Genomic DNA, 27511 nt, shown 5'->3' with positions numbered 1-27511 from the left:
AGAGAGAGAGGGACACAGAGAGAGGGGACGGAGAGAGAGAGCAAGAGAGAGAAAGTGAGAGGGAGAGGAAAAGAGAAAGAGGGAGAGATAAAGAAGGAGATATAGAATGAAAGAGGGAGGGAGCGAGAGAGAGAGAACGAGAGGGAACGAGAGGGAGAGAGGGAACGAGAGGGAGAGAGAGAACGAGCGAGAGAGAGAGAGAGCGAAAAGGTAGAAAGAGGGCAGTTGCAAAAAGAGAGAGAGGGAAGGGAGAGGGGTACAGAGAAATTAAGAGAGATGCCAGTCGGGCTCCTAGCCTGGACGGATTCTGAGTTCTAGAAATGACACAATTGAGTCTGATACTCAACTTTGCATCAACCCATCAACAAAGAATTGTTTGTGGAGTGCCCCAAATAGTAAACAGATTCAGGGGGTCCGACCCCACTGTAGCTCACTGTGTGCAGCTGGTAACTCCGCCCCAAGGGGATGCGGTGTTTTGCCAGTGTGGTGTTACCACGCTATGCCTAGTTTCAGGTATTAAAATGGGAGACATCGCGATAACAGCAGGTGTTTCTCCCGTTCCAGGGGGCATGATTTCGGAATGTGCAGCCCTGGCCCCCTGCCCACGTGGTTCACAGCAGTTCTGAATAGCTAATAGACTCCTGACCTTTACTCCGTGCCCCTGAGCAGAGTTCAGACTCCTGTTCCTCGCTCGCTATTTCAGTCAGACCGCGGGCTGCTACTTCCTATTTGTTGTAGGCTTGTCTTTAGGTTTTTAAGGATCCAGGAAAAATTACGTTTATGTCTGGTGGCACGAGCACCTGACTCAAAGTATGAAAACATCATCCTAGATTTTATACAGCATCTGCTGCCCTATAGTGGTATTTTGAGCTCCCTCATCATTAATAATATACAAATTGATGAGGAGGAGCCTAGCGCGCAACCAAGATGGCCGCGTAGGTGCGAGGCTCCCGAGGACCTCCGCGACCTCCTACGACTATCCTTCAATTATCCTGTCCTAGATGAGGGGACTGTGTTGGTGAGCCTGAGCTGAGGTGGCATCCGTTTTCCGCTTCCAAATCGGACCTCGGACACCGGCGTGAGCACCGATCGAGGGTTGCGGCCTTCTCCTCGCCGAACCCCGGATTTGCGCTGTGGGGCGATCCAGGGACAAAGTGAACAACAGCGGCGGGCAGGGCTTGGCGACTCGCGTGCCCTGCACTTTCACTTTCGCACCCCCCTTGCTGTTTCGGCGAGGTTGGGTCGCGGGGCTTTGTGTGTTGGTGTGGCCTCGCTGGGATAACCTGCCTGCCTGCCGGCTGTGATCTGCCCCGCAGCCTTGTGGTGGCCCCCCCCCGGGTCCCGTGAACCGGCTTGCCTGCCCCTCACAACGTGGCTGGTGCGACCGGGGGACTGGGACCATGTCCACGAAGCAAGATGGCGATCGGGCAAAGATAAAATCGACCCGGCGTGGCACAGCCCAGCAGTCCAACAGCATGGACCGCTATACCCTCCAGAAGGGGTCTCCCGAGGTGCCACGCAGATCCCCTGAGGGCCCTGCTGATGCTCCTGATCTGCCCACGGACCTGACTCTGCGGGATGTCATGGGCGCCATTGCTGAGATGAAGGCCTCGGTGGGCCAGCGTTTTGATACACTGGCGCAGAAGATTGACTCGGTCCTCGTGGATGTTGGCCTGGTGAGGGCCGATCTTTCCAAGACCAATGACCGAGTCGATTCTTTGGCCCACACCGCATCGGGCCTTGTGACGGATGTGGCGGCCTTACAAACGGAGGTGCGCCGCCTTACTCAGGCAAGCGCGCTGATGGATCGTCGCCTGGAGGACTCCGAGAGTCGGGCCCGGAGGAACAACATTCGCATCATCGGGGTGCCTGAGGGACGTGAGGAGGCGGCGGCGGACCTCTTCGTGGAAGACCTGATCGTCACCCATCTCCAGCCAAAGGGGCTGAGTAAATTTTTCGCGGTGGAGAGGGCCCACAGGGTTCCCGGGGGAAGGCCTAAGGTCGGAGCCCCTCCGAGACCTCTCATTGCCCGGATTTTCAACTTTCGGGACAGAGACGCCATCCTGCAATCCTCCAGACTGCAGGGACCGGTTAGACTTGACAATATGGATGTTAATTTTTATCCTGACTTCACCCCAGCGGTCCAAAAACAGAGATTGAGCTTTCTCGGTGTCAAACGCCGTCTTCGGGACCTTAACCTCAAATACGCCATGCTTTTCCCAGCTAAGCTGCGAGTGGAGGTAGAGGGTCGCACGCACTTTTTTGATCGTCCCGAAGCGGCCGGGGACTGGCTGGACACTCTGTCTGGGGATCGGGATCGGGGGGGCGGGGGGGGAGCGGTTGGGGGAGAGGGCACGCCGGATCAGGACTGAGGGACTCATATTAGGCCTCGCTCGGGACGATAATGATGCCATGTTTGACCATGCGTTTGTTTGTGTAAGTTCCCCTCCTATGGAGGTTGAGTAGGGTCTCTTGGGGGTTCTCCCTCCTCCTCTGGGGGTCTAGTTAGTTTAACTATCTATGGGGCGACAGGCACACTGCACGTTGGGGGGGCTGTTCGGGCTCATGCAGGGGTGCAGGGAGGGGGGAGTTTTGTTGGGGTGGGTGGGTAGGGATGGGGTGTTGTTCGTTTTTCTCACAAGGCAAACTTATTTTTGTGCTGGTTCTCAGGTGCTCTCGGGGGGACGAATGATGGCTTCTGTGTATGATGGGGGGTAGGGAATTAACTTTGTTATCTTGGAACGTAAATGGACTGGGGGACAGGATCAAACGAGGTGTGGTCCTGCAGTTTCTGAAGCGACTTTCGCCCGATGTAGTCTTTCTGCAGGAGACACACCTTATAGGTAATTCCTTTTGTGCCATGAATCGACGTGGCTACCGCCTAGTGGCCCATTCGGGCTTCACGTCGGGCTCTAGGGGTGTGGGCATCATGGTGAAGAATTCACTCCCGTTGGAAATTGATGAGGTGCTCCACGATGATAGGGGACGCTACACTGTCTTGGTGGGGAGAATGGAGGGCAAAGTGGTCGTCTTAGTGTCAGTGTACGTCCCACCGGGGCTGCAGTCGACCACCTATGCAGACCTGGGGCGCCTCCTCCTTGGCCTTCCGGGGGGGCTCCTGATAGTGGGGGGAGATTTCAATGCGGTGGTTTCGGGGACTGTAGATCGTCACCCTCCTAGGGACCTCCCCCGGGCACAGGCGTGGCTCTCCGGCCTCTTGGACACACTGGGATTGGTGGACTGCTGGCGCTTAAAACATCCCACGCAGCTGCAGTACACTTTCCACTCCGGGGCCCATGGTAGTCTCTCACGGCTTGATTATGTCCTTGTCCCGGCGGCCCATGTTGGGAGGGTGGGAGAGATTCGCCACTTGGCACGGGGTATCTCGGACCACTCCCCGCTCCTGCTACATTTCGATGTCTTTCCGAGGGGTGAGGGTAGGATAGCCCCAATCAATTCCTGGTATCTGCGTGACCCCACCATTCGTGCTGACTTGATTAAATCCCTGCAGCGATACTTTGATGAGAATGTGGGGTCTGTGCCTTCGGCTGTCTCCCTGTGGGAGGCCTTCAAGACAGTGCTTAGAGGGGAGGCCCTATCCCTTATTTCCCATGCCCGGAGGCGCGAGCGGGAGGAGGTGACCCGGGTGGAGGCGGAAATAGCCGAGTTGGAGGGTGATCTAGACGGTGGGGTGACGGATGCTGCACTACATGTCCTCCAACTCAAGCAAGCGGCCTATAGAGCCCTCGTCACGGAGGCGGCCAAGGGCCTCAGTAGAGAACAACAGGGGCGACTGTATGATGTGGGTGATAAGGCTGGTAAATTGATAGCGTGGTTGGACAAAAAGGAGAGAGCGAATCGTGTGGTCCCGCTGATTGAGAGAGAGGATGGTGTGTGTGTAACTGAGCCAGAAGAAATTGTCTCCTGTTTCGCGGATTATTTCCGCGAGGTGTATTCCCCGGTCTCTTCCTGTTCGGAAGAGGATTCCCGTGCTCTGCTCAGAGATATCGCGCTGCCGTCCCTTTCCGGGGAGGACAGGGTGTCGCTGGACGCTGCCCCCACCTCCGACGAAATCGCCCTCGCCATACGCTCGGTCGCTTCTGGCAAGGCCATGGGCCCGAATGGTATCCCTATCGAGTTGTACAAGTTGCGACCGGATACCCTTGCGCCCCACCTTCGTGCAATGTTCCTGGCGGCCCACTCGTTGGGCTCCCTCCCGCTGGACCAGCGTCTGGCTACAATCGTGGTGATCCACAAGGAAGGGAGACCTCGGGACCGGGTAACATCCTATCGTCCCATCTCGCTACTGAATGCGGAGCCCAAAATTCTCGCCAAGGTACTGGCCAATCGACTGGTCGGCGTGGTGGGCGATTTGGTTCATCAGGACCAGTCCGGCTTTATTCCCCATCGCAATACGGCCCTTAATTTGCGGCGTTTGCATGGGGTGCTCGCACGTGTCCCATTCATACGTGAGCCGGCCATTTTGGCGTCCTTAGACGCCACCATGGCGTTTGATACGCTTGAGTGGCCATACATTTGGGCGATGCTAGCGAAGTTTGGATTTGGCCCGGGGTTCATCAGTTGGGTCAAATTGTTATATTCGGGCCCATTGGCGCAGGTGGTGGTGAACGGGAGAGTGTCGGCCCCGTTCGAGCTGGGCCGGGGCACGCGACAGGGCTGTCCCTTGTCGCCGCTCCTGTTTGCGCTTGCCTTGGAGCCCCTGGCGGAGTGGCTGCGGTGGCACCCTTCTATCCGGGGTCTCCGCTGGACCCCCGAGTATGAGGACCGCGTGTCCCTGTACGCTGACGACATCCTCTTGTACCTAGCCTCCCCGCGTAAATCACTGATCGTCCTGGTTGATGTTTTACATTCATTCGGTCGCAACTCTGGCCTTGTCATCAACTGGGCTAAATCATGTGTGTATGTGCTCTCTGGGGAGGCTCCCATTCTCCTGCGGGGCTGTCCGATTCAGATCGCCTCGCGGGGGTTCAGGTACTTGGGCGTCTTCATTACTCTGGACCCGGAGGCCCGCTACGAACGGAACTTGCTTCCCCCCCTCCAGCGCCTGAAGGAGGACGTCGCGCGCTGGCGGCGCCTGCCGCTCTCGCCGCTCGGCCGGGCGGCATTGTTCAAGATGATGTCGTTGCCACGCTTCCTGTATGCTTTGCAGAACACAATGGACTTAGTCCCGGCGCGCTACTTTCGTGAGGTGGAGAGTCTGCAACGCCGTCTGTTCTGGGACGGGAGGCCGCGTATTGCCCTGGCGAAGTTGACGCTCCCGTGGTATGACGGGGGGATTGCCCTCCCGGACATTAAACGGTACTATTGGGCCTCCCAGCTAGCTGCAATTAACCATGGCTTATATGGGCCCGCCTTGAACCCGGCATTCGAAATGGACAAGACGCTCCTGCCAGGTGGCGACTATAATCGAGCGCTCTATTCTAGCGCGCCCGACGCCCGTCTGACGGGGCCTACGCGTGTCATGGTGCAAGTGTGGCACGCGGCCAATGCTGCGATGGGGTGGAAAGACCGTCTGACCCGGGCGTCACCACTATACGCGTCTGAGCGGTTGGGCTCCTTATGGACCTCAAAGGGCTTTGAGAAATGGGACCTCATAGGCATTAGTAAAGTGGGGGATCTCTGGACGAGGGGAGGATTTAAAACGTTTGCAACGCTGCAGACGGAGTTTAAGTTGCAGGGCAGCGAATACTTTCGGTATTTGCAGGTCCGTCATGCGCTGGGCTCCGTCTTTTCGGAAGTTGCCTCCATCCCGGAATCTTCCCCCCTAGAGGATAGAATGCTGGATGGGCACGTCCCGGACAGTACGATCTCCCTGATATACAAAAAGCTGATTAACGACCGCTCGGGCCTGTTGACTCCCCTTCGTGCGGCTTGGGTTGCCGACGGGCTGGAGTTGGACGACGAGGACTGGACCTACGCGGTAGCCTCCCCGAAGGAGGTGGCCATACCGGCTCGCCTTCGATTCGTCCAACTCAAGATACTCCACCGGGTTTACATGACGGGGCCGAAGCTTCTGCGTATGGGCTATGCTGAAGATGGGTTGTGTAAGCGTGGGTGTGGTGCTTTGGGGACCTTTCTGCATATCTTGTGGGAATGCCCGGAGGTGGAGCGATTCTGGCGTGGTGTGCATGAGGTCCTGCGAGTGGTTACGCATGTGGCGCTGCTGCCTGAAGCGAGGAGATGCCTGTTGAATGTGTGGGAACCGACTGATTATTCGGTGCCGCAGACGTGGTGGGTGACTCTGGGATATATGATAGCCAAGCGTGATATTGCTCAATTGTGGGGATCCCAGAGACCCCCGACGGTCTCGGCCTGGAAAGAACACATGGACTGGTGTATGTTTCGAGAAAAGGTGGTGTATGTGGCGAGGGGTAAGCCTGGGACATGGGTGAAAGTATGGGGCCCTTGGAACGCCTACCGCGGGGGCATCTGTGCACCACCGTTGCTGCCTGCTGCCTCCCCAGCCCCGTCCCCTTAACCGACTCATCCCCCCGGTGCCGGGTATTGGGTTCCCCCAGTCCTTGTTCTGCTCTCTTCCCCCTCTTTAGACTCCGCTGGATGGCTGGGATCCCCCCGCCAGGGGAGCACGTGCTGCTATTCCCGATTGTGGGTTGCCTTGTGGGTGTGGTGTTCTTTGTTGTTCGTACTTAAAAATGAAACCGTATAGTGGGGTCTGGCTGATGCGGCATTTGACGTTGTTCCCTCCTGAGCATGCTCCACTACAGCATCACGTTTATTATAATTGTATGTCGTATGCTCATGTCATTCCTAGCGGCCGGCCGGAAGGTTGTAGGCCCATACTTGTATATTCTTGAGATTTGTAATAAACGGTTTCAAAAAAAAAATAATATACAAATTAGGCCCCCGCTTTATAAATCTATAATTAGATTTTGAAGCAAGTGACTATGGAAAAGCTTGGGGGCGGATGGATAATGCTGCCCTGACTCTTCCCTGTGATGGCCCTGCCCAGCTACAATCTTCACTCAGCATTCGCAAATCAGACACTGGGTTCATAGACAATAACTCACTGTGCAGAGCTATGCTTTGCCCCTACATTTCCCTCAATGCACCAGAGCAAAGTTTGGCTTCCTCCCCGCATGTTGTGACTCCGAGCAGAGTGCCTACTCCTCACTCCCTGTTAAAGAGCCAGCCCTGGCTCCGACCCGTCATTCACCCAGGAGCAGAGCTCAGCCTCTGTCTCCCTACTCACCCCAGAGCTCATGGCTACCAAGAGACAGCAGAGTGTGTAAACCCTCTTCTCAATCACTGCTCCAAAGCAGAGCTGAATTCCTACTCCTCACCCATGTGTACACTGAGAAGGGGCCTGTCCCCTCTGAGGAGCCGCTCAAAGGCTGAGACTGCCTCGCCGAGCAGCCGGCCAGGCAGGCAGCTGCTTTCACCGGAGGAGAGACGCTGTCCTCACCGACGCTCGAGGAGGTCAGAGAGTGGGGTTAGGGTGTCACTCAGACTCAGGCGCACAACAGAGCTCAGCTCCTCCCTCCTGCTAGTGACAGGCTTTATAAGAGCTGCAAAAGAGGTGTGAGGCAGGGCAGAGGCGGAGCCACAAACAGCCGGCATCCCCCCTGGTGCTCCCCAGGACCCAGGTATGTGTATATCCATGCAAGAGTGTTCTACTGAGCACTTAACCTGTGCTCATGAAGACTAGAATGGAATGATCTAGACCTGGCCATTGTCACGGTGCCGCTACAGCTCAAAGAAGCTCCGGTTTCACCATTAGGCACCCTCGCCCTTCCTTAACCCCCCATCAGAGCCACTGTGAACGCATTAGACGAAACCCTACCCTTCCAAATAACGCACCTACAAGTTCACAAATGTGTATATATACGTTTTCTGGGAGAAAAAATGCTAACGCCGGGACACTTCTTTCTAAAGTAGCTGCTGCGCTCTACAAGCGGTCTCATTCATGAATGGGGAAAGAAGTGCAGTAGCTGATAATTAAAGGAGTGTGTGAACTGCCGTCAGTAAAAGATCAAATCCCACAGGGCGTGGATAAAAGGAGACAGGGTGGCAACAATCAGTGAGTGACATGCCTTCGGTGTAATCATTACACTGCCTTTGGCATAATTCGTGATGCAAAACGTCACGCACGAATCAAAACCTAAGGCGGAGCTGGGACGAGGCTTCTGGAATCGTATCGATTCCAAGAAGCCTCTGCATGGCAGAGCAGCGCATGCGCTGCTTTCCCCAGGCCGAGACGTAAAAATACCAGAGACTATGATAAGGGAGAATGAAAGTCCCAAAATGCATGGGGACTCACTAGGGAGCAAGCCTACTTATTACAAATGCTGATGCTGCTTTGTCTGACCTTGACCACACCTCCTTTTCAAACATTTTATTATCTAAGTGTGATCGTTACAAAGAAGGTAAGTGTTGAGTGGTGCAGAGAATGAAGCTATTTTCTAGCTGAAGAAATTTGACCAGGAAATTGTGCAGAATGAATGGGCGCTCACTTTCTGCTTCTTTCTCCAAATCGCATTTGATTTCCTGCGAAGAGGGATGAAATATTATGTGGACCTGAAGCTGGCACTACTCACCCATCAAATATTCCTGCTTCTATATGTCCATTAATCTATCCTCTTTTCTGCTTGTCCATGCCACCAGTAATATTTGACTGCATGTGCATTTTTTGTCAGTGTCTGTGCTGGTCCTGTAATTGTGTATGTTTACACGTGTATTGGTATCAATAGGTCTTTTGGTCAGTTTGCAAGCGTGCTTCTGTATTTTTCTCTGTGTGCATGCCTTTCTGTGTGCCTGTTGTCTGTGTGCATTGCTGTTAGTATGTCTTTCAGTTTGTGAACTTGAATCATCATCATCCTCATATACCTACTAGAAATCCACAGACTATCACACTGCAAATCAGGCTGACGCAAACTCTGCGTACTGTGGAACGCCATCGAACACATCCACAGAACAGAGCGTAATCTCTTAAGTTTTTAGAAGAAACTGAGAGATAATGTATAGTGGGCCTGACACCTCGCGTCCCATTGAAATACAACTACCCTCATTCTGTCATGAGGACTTGCACACTATGCTGGCCAGTTCATCTTTCTGCTTGACCATGAGGTGTCTTGATGATCTTTATCAGAATAAATGGGTACCTATATTTGTGGAAAGTTTAACAAGTATACCCCTTCTAGGCTGCTTCATTCTGCCTCCGTTTATTGTACCCAAGTACCGGAGGTCTAGACTGGGGGGACACTCCTTTTCTGTAGTCACAGCAAAGGTGTGCCACAAACTACTAAACTACATTGGGAAACCAATGTCCTGGTTCTAAAGACTTCATTTTTTTATCACTATCATAAATAGATCTTGAATAATTCTTTCTTTTCTATTTAGATTTTATGTACTAATAGGCAAAGCTGAAACCTTAACGTACCTCCAGATCACCCTTGGGTAATCACATGCTCTACAAAATGAACGATAATAATAAATTAGTAGATTGGTATATATCATTCTAGAGCCATGGTGTGTAGGGCCAGTGGTTCAATAGTACTAACCAACGAAGCATTCCATGTTCTTCTCCTCTCAAAGCGATGTGGGTTATTCTTAGCAAGTAGCATTACATATTTCTGTTTAGTTAAGCATTTTTTGCTGCCCACATCATAAATAATCAATGTATTTTTTTTAGTTTTTCTTATGTTCTTGATATTTTTCTTGTAGATTTTGACGGCACGTTTGATAAAATAAGATCCGCACCACCTGATTTGTTTGCAGAGCTCGTAAGTACATACATACGTATACATTGTATACATACATTTTACATCCATTTTAAAGGTTGTTTGTGCCAATCTGTTTGCGAAGCATACAAGCGAATGCATTTTTTAAAAAAAAAAATGATAACACTGTGTGCAATGGTTTCCTTGATTTGTCAACATAATACTAAGGCATCTTATTAGTTTGATTTCCCTGTGTGAACGGTTGCGCCTCAGAGAGCCAATTCAACTGATAGAGATGGCTGTAAAGATTATGGGTTAGGTTAGTTTACAATCCCTGTGTTAAAAATGAAAAAAGTAAAAAAAAACAAAAAAATACTGGCAACACAAGCTGGTAGTATCTTGCTTGGCAAAAGATACTGAATTTTGTGAAGCTAACAAATATTTTTAAATTTATTTATTTGTTGACAGCAATACAAATTTTTAAAAGTAAAGCAATATGGTCAGAATAAGCAATATGGTCAGAATAATACATACTATAATAAACGAAAATCAGCAATAGCCACAGATGCATCTGCATTTGTTTGTTTGACCTTACTTGTAGATGCCATGTTTACAAAACGATTAGTGTATACCCAGGGCAATACTCATACAAGCAATGGGTCTCAAGGTCCGTAGTGCTCTATTAAAGATTTAAGCACAAGACGTAATGCTGCTACCTCATTATTACATTTCGACCATGTGGTGTATGATGGTTTGTCATCACAGGCATTTAACCCCTTCCATGCTGCGCAGATTCCGCCGCTGTGCTGACGGAATCTTGCGCGGGCGTGGTCATGACGGAACGGTTCCGTCATGAGCACAGCTCAACCGTGGCTCATGACGGAACCGTTCCGTCATGAGCACCGAAGGGGTTAAAAAAAGAGCTGAGCAGTACCCAATTCTGAATGTATCTGTGCCTTCATGCCCTTAGGTTGTAACAGAACATCTAGTGCCGCTATGGTCCAGGAAACCGGCCATTAGTCAAGCCCTGTAAAGATGGCCATACCACCGTCTTCTACTTCATTCCAGTTTGCCTCCTTGTAGTGACCCAGGCCCAACCTAGGAAGACTCCTAGGAAGTGGAACGCGCTGCTCACCTGATCTGAGAACGGCTTCTTGACTACGCTATAGCACGCTTTCTCGCCGTGGCGAGTGTTAGGTACAAGCAGATTTTAAATTTGATTTTTAAACCTGCACAAACTGTTGTTGGAATTGTTTTAAAAAGTGTTGCCCAAATTTACTCTGCCCTCATACTTGCACTATAAAAATCAAACAGCATCTTACCTCGCTGCTTTAGCGAGACAGCAAAACACGGACTCCCTGATTTCCTGGTTGATCTCCACCCACTGAGCACTATCTTAGCTAGCGCTCTAATGATTGGCTGGAGCTTGGGACAACCCTATTTAGGGGAGGAAATGCTAGCGCGCAGCGCGGGCGCGCCAGAGGCATGCCCGTCTGCACCACCGGCCGCGCCCAGCGCCAGCCATGCTGCTCGTCTGCATACTGGTAGGATCTGCTACTCCAGGGATACTCTATTGAGTCTTAACAAGAGGGTACGGGAGGGAGACCAAACAACTCTAATGTGTGGGCTAATTAATAGTAGATCATTGGTAAAACATTACCAAGAGACTTTCAGTATGTTGGAGGACTTGGACCTGGATCTGTTGTTTATTACGGAGACCTGGATTAATTCAGACTCCTCAGTGGAGCTTGGTCCGGCATGCCCGATAGGTTACAAAATCATCTATAAAACAAGGCCTATAGGGAGAGGAGGGGGGTTGGGATTATCTTTAAAGAAAAATGGAGCTGTGCACCCCTACAGATAAAAGAGATTGAAGGATACAAACTCCTGGGTTTTATGCTGCAGGAATCCAAGGGGAGATTACTGACAGGCCTGGTGTGCTATAGGCCTCCAGGGCCAGCCCCTCAGCATTAGATATTACTTGATACCATAGCTGCCTTGGCACTAACACACTCCAGGCTGTTATTCCTGGGTGATTTCAACCTCTGGGATATTGGGAGCCCAGGGAATCATCTGCAGTATTTAACCCAAATATGTGAGAACCTTGGTTTACATCAGCTAATACAGGAGCCAACTCACCAGGGAGGTCACACGTTGGATTTGGTGTTTGCTAATCAGACTGAGACTAAGGTGCTTAACATCACGCCTTTAAACTGGACCGACCACTTCCTGATACATTTTAAGATATCCATTCCAAAGACCACACAGTATAGGAAAGCTCAGTCTACCTATCGGTGGGGATGAGATTGGAGGAAATTGCCAAGGGACAGCCAAGCCCCTCTCTTTCAAAGGCAGACCCTCTATAACCATGATGAGTCGATAAGAACTATAACAACTATAGTAATTACATAACTAGCGTTCTTGATGGCTATGCTCCGCTAAAAAAGATCAAGACCAGAGGGAAACCCTCGGCACCATGGTTTAATGAGGAGCTACAACTGATTCGTACGGCCCGCCGTCCGGCTGAGAGGAGGTGGCGCAAGTCATATTCAGATACTGATAGGAGAGCATTGAGATTAGTACAGGGCCAATATAAACAGGCCATTGTGGGGGCCAAATCACAATTTTATGCCAGCTCAATCTTACAGGCGCCTAATGGCACAAAGGCCCTTTTTAAGATCGTGAGGGACCTTTCTAACCCTGGATGCCTGACCAATAAAACGCAGGCATCACAAAAACTGTGTGATGAAGTCGCCTCGTTTTTTGATGACAAGGTTGCAAAAATTGTGGGAAGGCTTAATCAGGGTGTCACCTATACCCAGGCAGGTGACGAAGAAATGCGAACCGACATATCCCTTGAGCACTTTCAACCTCTCACGGAAACACTCTTTAATTCCATCGCTCAGGAGATATCCTCTGGGTCAACTCTTGACCCCCTCCCACATAAGATCTGGAAGGAATATGGTCCCGACCTGTTCCCCGGTTTGCAGCAAATCTGCTGCCAATCCTTGAGGGAAGGAGTAGTACCTGTGGCCTGGAAGCAGGCTGTGGTAACCCCCTTGCTGAAGAAGCCATCTTTAGATCCTTCAATACCAGCCAATTTCCGCCCAATATCCCTCCTGCCATTTCCCATTAAGATCTTGGAGAAAACGGTCAGCAAGGCTCTGTCATGTTACCTGGAAGAAAACCATCTTCTAGACAGGGACCAGTTCGGATTCCGACCAGGACACGGAACGGAGACTGCCCTGACAACTGTGTTGGACAAGTTAAGAACGCGTGCCGATAACAGTGACCTCTTTGTGTTGGTGTTACTGGATATGTCGGCTGCTTTCGACACAGTTAATCATGCAGTACTGATCGCGAGGCTAGAGAGGTTGGGGGTGAGGGGCTGTGCTTTGAAATGGCTTCAGTCCTATCTATCAAATAGACAACAGTTGGTAACCATGGCACCATTTGCCTCCTCAAAGTCTCCGGTCCATCATGGAGTACCTCAGGGATCGGCAATCAGCCCGATCCTCTTTAACATCTACCTACGCCCTCTGATACCTATTATAAAATCCTATGGGATCGACCTGGTCAATTACGCCGATGACACCCAATTATTCTTCTCTTAGGAAGGAAAACATGCGGTGCCTTTGAACATCTTCCAGGCGTGTATGGGCCAGGTCTCGGACTGGCTGAAGGCCAACTCCTTACAGTTTAACGGGGGGAAGACAGAGCTGCTGTACTACTCTGCAGCAGGAAGATCCAAATCCCTATTGGGTGAATTCAGGCTCAGGCCAGAGGAGGATGGTATGGTGGCCACAAAGACGGTTCGTAACCTGGTGGTGCTGGTGGATGAGGACTTGCAGATGCAATCGCAGGCAAATAAAACAATTAGCACCTGCTTTGGTCTGGCAAGAGCCCTTCGACTAATTTTACCTCTCCTGCCTAGTGAGGCCAGACCCTTGGTGGTCAGAAGTATAGTCCTGGGTAGACTGGACTATTGCAACTCCCTGTATTTGGGTGCTCCCCAATATATTCTGCAGGGGTTGCAAAGAGCCCAGTCCATGGCGGCCAAACTGGCCCTTGATAGACAGCGAGGCTCGTCTGCTACTCTGGCTCTCATGGACCTTCATTGGCTACCCATCAGACACAGGGTCAGCTTCAAGTCGCTATGCATGGTATATAGGGCTCTACACAATATGGGACCAATAGCTCTGCGGGAGAGATTCTCCTGGTACGTGCCCAGTAGATCTCTTCGATCCGCCAGTCAAAGTCTGGTCTCTGTTGGAAGAGTTAGGAAGGCTAGGATGGGAGGAAGGGCCTTTGGTATAGCAGCGGCATGTCTGTGGAACAGACTACCGCAAAACATCAGGCAAGCCGACTCCCTGATGGGCTTCAGAAAGGACCTTAAGACCTGGCTATTTGCCAGGACTATGAAGTAAGCCTCCTGATTAAGAGCTCAGTCGTTCTCCGCTGTCCTAATTTTTTTCCATTCATCAGGTCTCTAAGCTTCAGGATACCCGTTGGGTGACAGCCGCGCTATATAAGCATTCCATACAATACAATACAATACCATTAAATCACCTATCCTTATGTTTTCAGAGCACCTAGCCCCAACATAGTATGCAGGTCAAAATATGTCCTATCTGTAAGGCTCTAAATACGTTTTGTAACAGCTTCCCAAGACTTATGTAGATAGCTGCAGCTCACTACAGGCAGGCCACCATTACTTATCTGCCAAATACCGGCTGCCAGATGAATTTTATAAATCTTATGCTACATTGCTTGCACCGCAGTTGAAGCTCTAGTATGAGGAAGGTCTTTTGGCTTCCACCCTTTCAGAATCCCAACGCAAGGCCCTACTCGTCTCCCTCCCAAAACCTGATAGGGATCCGACGGAACTGGAGTCTTACAGACCGTTTGCACTGCTCACAATGGATTACAAAATCCTGAAAAGAGTTCTGGCGGCCCTGCCTAGCCCCTTTAGTTCTGACCCTGGTACACCCGGATCGAAACGGATTTGTGCCCACACGTAACACCTCCTTAAATCTCTGGCGTTTTTTCTGAATTCTGGCTTATGCACCACATTTCTGGGCTTGAGCTGGATGCCTAGTACTGACCTTGCGAAGGCCTTTGATTCACTGGAATGGCCATTTCTGTTTGTGACACTACATCAATACGGTCTTGGAGCGCATATCATACACATGGTAAAATTACTATACGCACAGCCCCTTACTAGGGTAAGGACTGGTCCGCTAATATCTGAATAGATACCAATTGGCCGTGGCACCTGGCAGGGATGCCCCCTCTCACCTCTACTATTTTCTGTGGCAATTGAACCGCTAGCTGCGGAACTTCGCAGGAGGGGCATGGATTGGGGCATATGGCTGGGCGATGCCCTGCTCATAGTATCTCTGTATGCAGATGATTTGCTGTTGTACCTCCGGGATGTCCACAATGTACCGGGTGCGATAGCTGAAATACTGCACCACTCCGCAGACTGTCAGGCCTTCGGGTAAATTGGAGGAAGTCCAGCCTGTTTCCTTTTGTGTCGGACTTCAGGATCCAGGCCTAGTCTTTAATGAAGTAGCGGTACCCTGGCAGCCCACCACGTTCCGCTACCTGGGCCTTGTGCATATATAGCTCCTCAGACGATTTACTTGACGGAATCCCCATGCGGGTGTTGTCCTCCATTCGATCTCAAATGGTGTTCTGGAAGAAGTTACCATTATCTGTGTTGGGTCGGATCGCATTATTAAAGATGGTGATCCTTCCTAGATTGATGTACTATTTTTAAAATCTGCCCATTGAGTATAAGTATAAAGTATAAAGAAATTTCTAAAGCGCTCTAATACCGGAGGTGTCTTGGCGCTGTGGTGTATGTAGTGAGGCAGGAAAACAAATCAGATTATGATTGGGTCTTAAATAGGTGATGCTTTAGCTTTTTCCTAAAGAGGGCATGATCGGATTGAAGTCGTAGCTCCAGAGGCTGGAGGTTCCACAATCTTGCTGCACGCCTGCCAAAAGAGCGACCACCCCATCTAGCCAATTTAAATCTCGAAGTACAGATAAGGCCTTGATTAGCAGACCGCAAGGCACGGGGCGGGAGATAGGTTTTAAATCTCTCTCTTCCATCATTGGCGCCACCCCCAAAACGGACCCGGTGAACCAAACAGAGAGCCTTAAACTCAATCCTCCGCTGGACCGGAAGCCAATGCAGGGATTTCCTCCCTTCAGAGGTAGGGCAGCCCCTAGGTAGGTTCAGGATAACACGAACTGCAGCATTCTGTAGGGACTGGATTTTTCCCACCTGAAACTTGTCCATCCCCAAAAACATGGCGTTGCAGTAATCCAGTCTAGACATAAACAGAGCGGCCATCACAGTCTTCTGGAGCGCCTGAGGGATGTAAGGGAGAATTTTCCGGAGAGTTTTTAAGAGATAAAAACTCGATGACGTTAAGCTATTGATCTGGGCAGACCTATCCAGTTTGTCGTCCAAAATCACACCCAGATTCCTTACCTTCGTGACCGGGAGGGGGCATTGCCCAGCCGCCGCTGGCCACCAAAGGGAGTTCCAGATAGAAGGACCCTTTCCAAACTCCATCACTTCCGTCTTCTCGGTGTTAATTTTTAAAAAGCTCAGGCGCATTCAGTCCATCACGTCAATCAAGCAGGCATGAAACTTGGCCGCTGTTTGGTCGGGGTGATCCACAGTTGATATTACTAACTGCGAATCATCCGCATAGGAAACCAGCGTGAAACCATGACGTCGTACCAAACTAGCCAGAGGTCTAACATAGATATTAAAAAGGGTCGGGGACAACGCTGACCCCTGCGGAACTCCGCACGGGAGGGAGAAATTAGTCGAACGTAACCCGGACCATTGTAGGCTTTGTGTGCGATTATCTAGGAAGGACGCCAATAGTGCCCACACACGATCCACAATCCCAACTCCCTTCAGACGCTGAAGCAATACCTCATGGTTGACGGTATCGAATGCAGCGGACAGGTCCAGGAGGACAAGCACCGCTCGCCCCCCTCCGTCCACTGCATCCCTAATCCCCTCGGCTGTGGTAATAAGAGCCGATTCTGTGGAATGTCTAGGCCGGAAACCGTGCTGGGACCCATCCAGTATATCGTTCCTGTCAAGATATTCCATCAGACTCTGATTTATGGCCTTCTCTGCGATTTTCGCTACTAGAGGAAGGCCGGAAATAGGACGATAACTGAAAAATTCCGCAAGGTCACGTGAAGATTTTTTTAAAAGGGGTTTTACACTCGCCGTTTTCCACCTGCTTGGATAGTGTCCAGCGGCTAGTACTTGGTTGATCAGAGCCGTAAGAGTAGGTATAATCTTGTCAGCGGCCTGGAGTAAAATATAAGGCGAACAGGGGTCTGATGCGGCTCCCGATTTTATGGAGCCCAATAGAGTCCCAACCTGATCGCAAGACAAGGGAGGGATAGTTGACAGGCTGCAACTGGATATCTCATGAGGGGGAGACGGGGGACCTACAGTGTTAAGGAGATCATCATAGATGGTAGTAACCTTGTTTTTGAAGAAATCGGCTAGCTGATCGCAGAACAACTGATCCGGTCTAAACTGGCTCGTCTGTTGGGAATTCGCCAAGAAAGATACTGTTTTAAACAGTTCCCTGGACTAATTGCCAGCCTCCGTGATTTTCCGAGAGAAGTAATCCCTCTTAGCATTTTGAATGGCGAGTTTGTAGTTAGTCAATGCCAGACCATAAGCTTGCTTACAGATCCTGTCATAGTTTACTCTCCACAACCGTTCCTGCCGCCTACATTCCACCTTGAGTCGTTTCAGCTCTGGGCCATACCAAGGGGCACCAGACGGACGTCTGTTCTGAGTGGCGACCTGAAGAGGGGCGACCTGATTAATGGCATTCGTGATCCAATCAGTAAACTGCGCAGCAGCTATGTCATTGTCAGAGTCCAGGATGGGGGGGGGTACCCAGTGTCTCAAGAAGGGAAGAATGAGTGATTCTACTCCATCTCCTAAACATAATTCTGGCAGGTCTCTGCCAGAATTGATGTCCCAGCTAAAATTGTCCGTGACTTTGAACAAAAAATGTGCAAATTTATCTGGAACACTGGGCACTGTAGGGTAGCATTGAAGAAACTGTATGCGCCTCTGGATCAGAGAGGGTTGGCAGCACCAAACATGGAACTATACTACCTGGTGGCTCAGCTGCAATGGGTGGCCAAATGGCTCTCAAGCCTACAGTTGTCAGACACAGCCACTACGTTGCCGCCCTGGATGATGCCTAATATACACCACCTATTTCACCCGATCACTAGAACCGCAGCACCGGGACCCCTATTAATAGATGTTGCGCACCGCTGCTACCAACGGAGCCTATACTTGATGCTTTCGGTGATCGCATATGCCCCTCCGCTGCCCCTTCTAGGCACACCAAGACATCGTGCCATCACATCTGGGGTGGGGCTTACCACCTGGCATGCGTCTGGGCTGTATACACTGAGCGACATGTGTGGCGATGGTGGCTTGCTGTCCTATGAGGTCTTGGCGGGAGGCGCAGACTTACCCCGGGGCAATTTTTGCTACATAATTTGTTACTAGCAACACTGACATGTGCATAGGGCGATCTGGCAACTGAACCAAAATCACACAAAATTTAAAGGTTATGTGGACGGGTAGTCACATTGTGCATTTGTTAACTGCATCGTTACTGACACACACAACGCCTCCACTGACATGCTTACGAGCAAAATGGGAGGAAGACCACGATCGTCTCTGGACAGACAGGGAAGAGGACATTGATTTTAGCAGGACCCACACACATCCCCCGGAATGCAAAATTCCAGCTCATACCATTTTTTATCACACACAGAGCATACCTAACACTCCGCAAAATAAATCAATATTTTCATCGGACAGATGCTGCTTGCCCCGATGTGTGATAGTTGGGGTGGATCTGCCCACATGTTATGGCACTGCCCTGCTTTACACACCTACTGGCAGGATATCACATCCCAATTATCCTCTAGCACGGAACGCCCAGCATTTCTCGCATGGGAGGCATGTGTGCTGGGTCTGTTCCCCAGACCCAAGAGTCATAGGGTTACCCCTGATTCCACGACCTGGGCTTTATAACAGCTAAGCGACTTATTACCCGCTGGTGGAAGACCCCAGGTCCTCCGCAATTAAGTCCTGGATACAATCAATCCTTGTGTGGGCGCAGGGGGAGAGTGCAGCACTACATAGGGAGGATACCTTAGGAGTGCGCAAATACTCAGTGGCACAAAATTGTGATGCAATATTAGTGGATTTCCAGCTATCGACACAGTCACCAGAGTAGGGCACACATGATTGAGGTAAGGGCAGGAAATTGGGGGTTGGGAAGATTACCCAACTATTGCAAAGGTGTTAGGAACTAGTACTAATGTGTTACGGATAGCGGATGTATGGGTGTGTGGCGCCGCTCAGATGTCTATGATCACATACAAGCGACGGCGTTGCTGGTTGTGGGTGGAGGAATGACAAAGTTGTATATTATTATGTCTGTAAACTCAAGATGGTTACGCTGGTTGAAGTTGAAGTTTTCCTTTTCACATAATCAAGAATCTTACAATGTACACCTTGCCAAGCTGTTGTTTTTGATGCCTGCACAGTATACATGTAAAATGCCCTGATGATCCCGACGACACAGTGGGCAAATTGCCTTCAGTAATCCTGGCTCATTTATATACTGAAATGATCATTTGTCAAATTCCACGTTGGAGATGTATACCTTTTGTAATCCGAAGCAGATGATGATTATTTGCCTACTGTAATGTCATTCGAGCTGTTAATGTAGGAGATGACCACAAAATGCAATAAAGAGATTCAAACAAATAAATTACATATCTGCCCAATCCAGACTGACTGCTTGGTACCATCTCTCAGTACTGTTTGATGGCTGGAACTTACTAAAGTCCAGCAGTAGTTTGTGTAATATATATATAGGATTTACCTCTAGGGGCCCGGTGCACTGCTCACACAAACTGGTCATAGTTTGCGACCAGTGTGGAATTATGCGAAGTGACCTCTGTACTAGTAGGTTGGATTGCAACATTTTGAATTGCAGTGGGTCGCAATCAGACCTGCCTCATGGGGTAGGTCCCAAACTGCAACTCACGCTGATTGGCCACAATCACAGGAATGGTGGCCTGCATGGGTAAGCAGACCACATGTCTATGATTGTGATTAAATATAGGAAGTTTTTTAAAAAAAAATGCATCCCATTTCCTTAAAGATAACTGGACTGCGTTTAGAGTTGTCAGTTGTCCTCAGGACCACTGCCTACTTTCCCTGAAATTGTATTTAACAATCACAAATTGCCAGCGATCCAAAAGGGTTCCCTTCCATTATGCAAATCGGATCCCCACCCCAACGTGGGAGTCTGTAACTTTTCAATGGTTTGTGATGGGAGTTTGGTATTCAGACGGAACTCCTACAACACGCCCCTTCAAGTAGTAAATTGGTTTCCAGTCACAATCCCATTTTAAGAGCCAGTAAAGATTTACTGGCTCCTAAAATTACATGTGTTTATTGGAAAATCCATTTGTCTAATTGCAAAGTCCAATAAAGAGTGCTTGTGACCACTAAATCGGATAGTACACCTAGGTTCTCAATTTTATCAAGTGCAGCAGGAAGGGAAACACAGATGGAGCAAGTGGAAACTTAGCCCACTGGTCCATACCAACTATATTAATCCTAGAACATTCGAGAAATTTGGTGGAGGCAATTCCAACTATGGATTGTCTCCAGCGGCGGCTCCTCCGCTATGGCAGAGAAGCGTCGCCTCTCCCCCCCCCCCCCCCACTGCCTCTGCACTGTCAAACACTGGAAAAAGAAAACAATAATAAAGCTGTTGTAAAATCTGTTTTATTATCGTTTTATTTTTCTTCTAAGTGACTGCGTGCCAAATTTTGGCTGGCAGAACCAGGGGTATGACAGTACTAGAGGGGGGAGTGATGGGCACTATTCTCAGTGCGCATGACGGTTTGGCTGGCCGTCTTAGGACGGCCAAACCATCATGCGCACTGAAGCTCTCTCCAACCTCAGCTGCGTTGCCAGGTTGGATATACCAGGCACAGGATCCCAGTCTGTCTGGGAGTGCAAATGCACAGCGCTCAGGCCTATCCTGAAGCTGGTCTCAGGCATGAGAGCAGCCTCAGGATTGGCCGCCGGGCAGTCTGGCAGCCTGTGCCTGCAGTGGAGAGGAGCAGAAGGGCATAATGTTGGAGGACGGCAGGTAAGTTCTTTTTTTATTTTCCTCCATTGTCCCCATCCACCCCTGCCCCCAACCCTCTCCCCCCTTCTTTTCCCTGACACGAGCCGCTTCTGGTTGTCTCTTTGCCCGAGCGTTAATCACAAATAGGGGAGGCAATAGGCTCACAAGCAAGGGAACCTCTAAATGGGAAGATTGACTTCCAGACCCCAGCCTTGATTCTGGGGGAAATTAATAACACATGAGGCACAATGGCAATATTCCATGCTGACAAACTAGAGGTACAATTCACCATTTAACATAAAATAACCACTTTAATATCAAAAACTGATGGAAAACTGTATCGTTTGAACAACTTAATTGTAAAAGCACAGGAATCAGTACATGCGGATGAAGTTCTAAAACTGTGCATATGCAGCCCCTTAGGAGAAAAGCTCTCAAGCTTTCTGGAAATAATGACTATGTTGATTTAAGATCTGAAAAAAGGAGTCAACAAAGCGAAGAACTCTAAGTGGATTTATCCAATGCCAAGGGCACACTAAGGAGGCACCTCAAGTACTGGGAATGTCCGGAGCCCTTGAAGCACCGGTTGTGACCAACTCGAAGTGTGTAACCTGGGACGGGGGGAGGGCAGGGGGAGCAGACAATCTGTCTACAAAATGGAAGCCAACAAGGCTAGTTGAAAAGGAAATGCTAAGTCACCAAGTTTCAGACCCAAGTACTTTATAGCTGACCCACCCCCGAAACGAGCCACAGAAGGGAGGTGACAGCCTTATAGCGGCAGCAGTGACACCGCTGTTGAGGAGAAACAAGAAAAATCTGAACAAAAGCAAAAGACTAAATCTTCTAACCTGGCAGCAGCAAGAAACGCAAGGGATACAAATTGTACTACGCTCCTGAAATTAGTAGAAGGCAGGGATCGAGGGGGGTGGGGGGGGGGGGGGGAGAAGGGTGGGACAGTTTAATAACTATGTTAGAAACGGTCTGAATTCCAATTAATGTATGTACGAACCTTCATCTCTAACAAAATATTATGATTGAATTGAAGTAAATGTACAGAGATTGTAGCATTTTTTATTATAACTTGGTCCTTGGCTCGAACTGTACAGTTTATCATTGTTATAAAGCAATAAAATGTGTTAAAAAAAAAAGAAAGAAATTCAAGAGATCAGAACATCTGAAATAACCGTGATGCCTAATCCCAAAGTTAATGGGGATCTCGAGCCAAACCCACAGGAAGCCCCAAAGACCGGCGACTCAGCCTACTAAACCCCATACGCTTTTGTCAGCGTATGCGGAAACATTACTGCTACTAGAAATCTAAACAAAGGCACTGTGACTGAACTCATATTGACCCCACAAAAGGAACCAATCTCACCAACGGAGTGCATCAGCGGTATTACTAATAAAAAAAGAGTAGGTAAACATAGTGTGGGTACCCAAACAGCGCCCACTTTCCCAAACCTCGAATAGCCGCTCAGGAACCCAGCGACCAGCTGCTACATGCGGGCCCAGTACCAGAAAGAGGTCACCCCAACAGGGACGCAAAAAACCCAACTAAATTACACCCCTGAACTCGGAACTTGCCTTAACCATGGAGAATAAAAGTGACAAATCCAACAGTGATAAAATATCTACTGATTTTCTTACCTAAGTAGCCAATTATCTGTGAAAATCAGGCTACGGATTGGAAGGACAAAACAGACCAAAGAAAACACAGGAATGCGTACTAAAGGGCACCAAAAATTGGAACAGACATCCTGAAATCTCAGAAGGCATGCTAATAATACACATAGGCCACTGAGGGGAAGGGCGATCCTGCATCACACAGCAAATAATAATCACGGATTGGGCATGGTTACTAAAACATCAAGTACCCGGCCTTAGCACACTGAATCATACCATGTTGCCCACTCTAGGAGTAAGCTCATGGAATATAAGAGGCCTAATTGACTCTGAAATAAAGAAGAAGGTAATGGGTCAACTTAGGGATGCTGAAAACATTTCATTACAAGAAACATGGGCCCTTCACTCATCCTTCTGGGGGGCATGCTTCAGGAAGAGTTTCAATCCATGTGAAAAATGAGCTGGTTGTGAGAGAATAACAGTAGCTGCAAAGGGGAAGGGAGACTTTGTTATCCTTTTGGTAACCCAAGTTAACAAACCAAATCGGAGTGCTATACCTTCACTCATTATAGGGAGTATTTACCTTTACCCAGCTACGGCAGAAGGGAGTTAACATTCACATCACTCCTCCCAATATTAACAGGACTAAAGCGATCTCATCCAGAAGCAATGTGAGACTTTAATTCCAACCTAATGTGCTCAGGGCTAAACGGAAAGCTCCAGGACCTTGAAGATGAAATCTGGGCTATACCATTGATCCAGAAACAATACCAAAGGCTCAACAAACGGGGGACAGTACTAGGTAACACCATAAATCAAATGTGCCAACCTATTCTAAATGTCAGGTTTGAATCCGGCACACTGGCTGCTTACACCCACTTTTTGTGTTTCAGGATGGCTACCCTGGTTTACATCTGGGTATCTTTAGCCCACTTCCAGTAGATAAGTAAGTTTGAAGTAGTTTCAACTCTGGCAATGACGCTACTGACCGAAAGTAAGCCACATCGGAAGGCAAGGGGATTTGGAATCTATCAAAAGAATAAAATGGAATACGTATGTCCAAGCAGCCCTGGGAGCCCGCTGGGAGCAGTTCTTAGAAGAAATATCGAGAAGGAATATTGACAAAAAATTGAATTTAAATGTTTGGGTTGTTTCTTCCCCCCTTTTTAATGGAGAAGGATGGAGCCAGGATGAACAAGGTTAACAGTGATGAGATAGCACAGTATAAGATCATGGCCAACAGCTGCAACCTCAAGAGGTAGACAGCCAGCCTAAAAACAGAATTAAATTAAGTCTTTAAAGCCCAGAGCCAAGACAAGGATGGAAACATATGGCAGTGGTGTAAGGTTTCAACGTTAAGTTCAAGATTTAGGGAAGCCATATACGCTGGAAAAAAGGCGGAGGAAACAAAAAAAAGGTGGGTTCAATCACACAAGATAATGAAATCAAAAGATCCGAGGAAATTCTGGATATAGATAAACAGTATCTCGGCCCCAAAACGTCAGCAGGAAGCACCTAATATTTCCCCTGCCGAATGGGAGAGCCACATTAGAAGTTTATATGTAGACCCATTTGCAGCTGGTCCCCTGGTTCTAGGACTTCAGTCCAAAAAAGTCACGAGCACGGCACGAATAACACCAGTCCAAGTGGAAAAAGTAAACAACGCAATGCACACAAATGGAACACCAGGACCAAGTGGCATCCCACACCCAATATTTAAATGGGCCTCCAAATGGGGCTACTGTATTATCCCCAATATTTCAAGCACATATACTAGGGGCATTCATTCTGGATACCAATATGCAAGAAAGGGTCCCACTCCTGCCTGGGGGATTACCAGCTGAGTGCACTCCTGGATACAGGGGGGAAGTTCTATGCAAGCGTCCTCAGTAAGAATTTGCAGAAATGGGCGACCAAGAAGAAATTGATTACTCCAAGCCAAACAGGATTCCAGCAGGGTTGCCATATTGAAGATAATTATATTTGCATCTCCGCTCTGAGTGAATGGACGATGGCGACCAAGAGAAAGGCCCTATATTTAGGGTTCATAGACTTCAAAAATAACATTTTATTGCAGCTCATGACTGCGGTATTCCTCCTCGCCTATTAAGGGCTAAAATATTGCTGTACTCCAATACATGGGTAAGATAAAAGTAATCTCTGGATGGCCTACAACTGAAGTATCACAGGTGCTGGTTGGGATCGCTTGCAGGGCAGGTTTGAGGCTCTAGCAGGCTGGCAAGTGCCTGGTAAGTGGCTTTCTGCTGTGCTGTCCTGCTCTAGTGCTGCTCTGCCTCCCCCGCTGCTGCCCACAGTAGTTTTCTTAAGTTGTCCCTCCCGCCAGTGGCTATCACATTACAGGGCAGCTGGTGGGACGGGTGTGGCAGCAGTTGCTCAATAATTTAAATAATCAGTTCTTGATCCTTGAAGGCTGTACAGTACTCGTGATGCATTGCCCAATCACTCTGCTTATGCTGTCCTTAATAACCATTATTATCCCATCATCATGAGAGTGAGTGGCACATCATGCCAACAATGTAACAACTTTAGCTCCTTCTCTTTGTACGGTACCTGGTAGGCAAGCCTTTTCAGTCCCTTTAGAGAATCTTCATACTCTGCTTTTAAACCTCTTCCTCATAAATTCTTCAATGCATCGACATTTTTTGATTTTGCTATCTGTTCAGCCATCCTTCTTTCTAATCCTGACTGAATTTCTTACCTAACTCCCTAAGTGGCATTGATGCATGCTCCCCTTACCACTGCCTTAGACCCCCCTCTCCTTGCCTGGTGCTGGAATAATGTTCAGGCTGGGGTTGCTGACATCAATGTTGCATTTCTATACTCATAGGGATTCTGAAAAATCAAAGGTTCGCACAAAGACCGAGTGTCACAAATTCGCTATGACCATTTAGCAAAAGAGTGGTAAGGTTGTAGTATGTAGCTAGTGTTGAATCTATGAGCACATTGTCACAAATATATTGCTAAAGCATGGTGTGGTAGCACACTGTAATTTGCGGACTGCATAGTTTTCAATTCATGAAATTTGAAAGACGAGGCAAGTCATAAAATCTTTGGCAATACTCAACATGAGAAATGCACAGATAGTATTGCACTGAAAATAAGTTTATTGGCTTGAAATGAGGTGCCAATTGCATTATATTTTTGTTTTTAAAAAAAGTCAAACGTGAAAGGCCCGTGAGTAGTGCCTGCATGGTTTTTTTTTATTCAGCGAAAGTTTATTGATTATTTTATGCCAAGTTTATTTTTTCTTTGCTTAGAAACTGTGAAAATAATTTGTACGCATAGGCATTAATTATTAAGCCTAGTCTTTTCTATCAGCTTAGCCAAAAATAAGGTTTTTCTGCTTGTTTTTCAGTGCTGTCAAGTTATTCAACATCTCCAGCATCACATCCCAGGTGTTGATGTCGCCCAACTATGCCAGGTCAGTTTCAACATAAATTGCTGATGAATAACAACACAGATGGCAAGACCATTATTGTTTAAGGTTGTTGTCACTCATGTGGCAACTTTAAAATGCATGCAAAAAGAACAATTGATGGACTGAATGCTGAACAATCCCAAGCATTCACCCCCAGTACAGAGATCTGGGCCTAAATCCATCGTTTTTTGCTCACCATGCCATTCCGGTTTGGACCCAGCCATATGCAAATCAGTCTTGACCCTGCTCCCCTTGAGAACAGTCTAGCCCGAACTGGCAGGCCAGGTCCTCCCTGGACCAGAAACAAGCATCTAGGGACTGGTTTCAGGGTATCGCCCTTCATCAGCCAGGCTAGCTTGACTCTAGTGGCACAGTGAGCATGTCTAGTCATACCCTTCCCACTTAGGGCAACAAAAGCAAAAAGAACAAATAATGGAATGCTGAACACATGAAACATTCACCCCCAGTCAGAGATCTGGGTTTAATCCATTGTTTTCCTTTTGCCTTCAGTTTATGGAAAATACAGGGGAGGCATCCTGTACATATGAACAGCATTGCTCTGGGCACAGATGAGCCAGAGAAAAATGTGCACTCACGTTAGTGTGTAGACTGATAGGGATTATTGGAAATAAATTACATGCAATGCACCAAAAGAGCACCATACTCGTTTTGGCGTTTGAAACACCTTGCTTGCTTCGTTGGATGTAATTTATTTGCAATAAACCCAATCAGTCTACACACCACCGTGAGTGTGCATTTTTCTCTGGCTCATCTGCGCCCTAAGCTTTTGTGTGTCACTGTGCCCTGTATGTTGCTCTATGCGAGTAGAAACTCAAAGCGTACATGACAATATGTTTTTAAGCAGCCAAACTTACCATAGAGGTACAGTTATGTTTGGCAGTATGCTTTTGGGCAGCTCTTACAATAATATATAATGTTGGAAAATTAACTAGTGGCAAGTTATGCATACCAAGTCACAGCTGCATTGATATCCCCTGATAACATGGATGCTTGTAGAGAGCAGCTACATCCCTACGTAGTGCATTATATTTAAACAAATGACTGGAGTGCAGCATTTAAAAAGTAATTTTTTTGCAGAAAAACAGCTAATTGCCCTACCACTATGTGAAAAAATACTTAAATATTAATGCAAATGGAACATTGCAACAATAAATTAGGTTGATATTACGTTAACTAGCACAATAAAAATGACGTATCATGCGGGCTAATGAAATAAATGAGATTGCTGTTATTGTTTATCACTTTGTTTTACTCTGAGAAAAAGCTTCTCTCATCAAGTATCTGTACTGGTTATTGTGGGTCTTGATCGCCTGCACAACCTCACAAAAAAGTGCTAATGTGCTATGTACTCATGGGTTGGGTCACAAAATAGCGAATCACAGTGGGCGTAATACGATTAATGTGCTCAATAATGAGGTGGTCGCAAACAGTGACCCATTATGATTTGCTGTCATCACAGGGATGGTGGCCTGCTGAGGTCAGCAGAC

General features: G+C 48.4%; 1 protein-coding gene across 1 annotated transcript in view; it reads left to right on the top strand.

Moving 5' to 3' along the window:
• The window catches only part of COMMD6 (COMM domain containing 6), a 137144-nt gene that overhangs the window by 21596 nt on the left and 88037 nt on the right, over positions 1–27511 (top strand). The window contains exons 2-3 of the mRNA XM_085622021.1: positions 9703–9761; positions 25941–26006. Coding sequence (XP_085478147.1) covers positions 9703–9761; positions 25941–26006 — 125 coding nt within the window. The remainder of the gene's footprint in view (positions 1–9702; positions 9762–25940; positions 26007–27511) is intronic.

Source organism: Triturus cristatus, chromosome 8, assembly GCF_964204655.1.
Source record: "Triturus cristatus chromosome 8, aTriCri1.1, whole genome shotgun sequence".
In the NCBI taxonomy this organism is placed as follows: domain Eukaryota; kingdom Metazoa; phylum Chordata; class Amphibia; order Caudata; family Salamandridae; genus Triturus; species Triturus cristatus.
The sequence above is the reverse complement of the archived record's forward strand: the minus strand, read 5'-3'. Positions and strand labels throughout refer to the sequence as shown.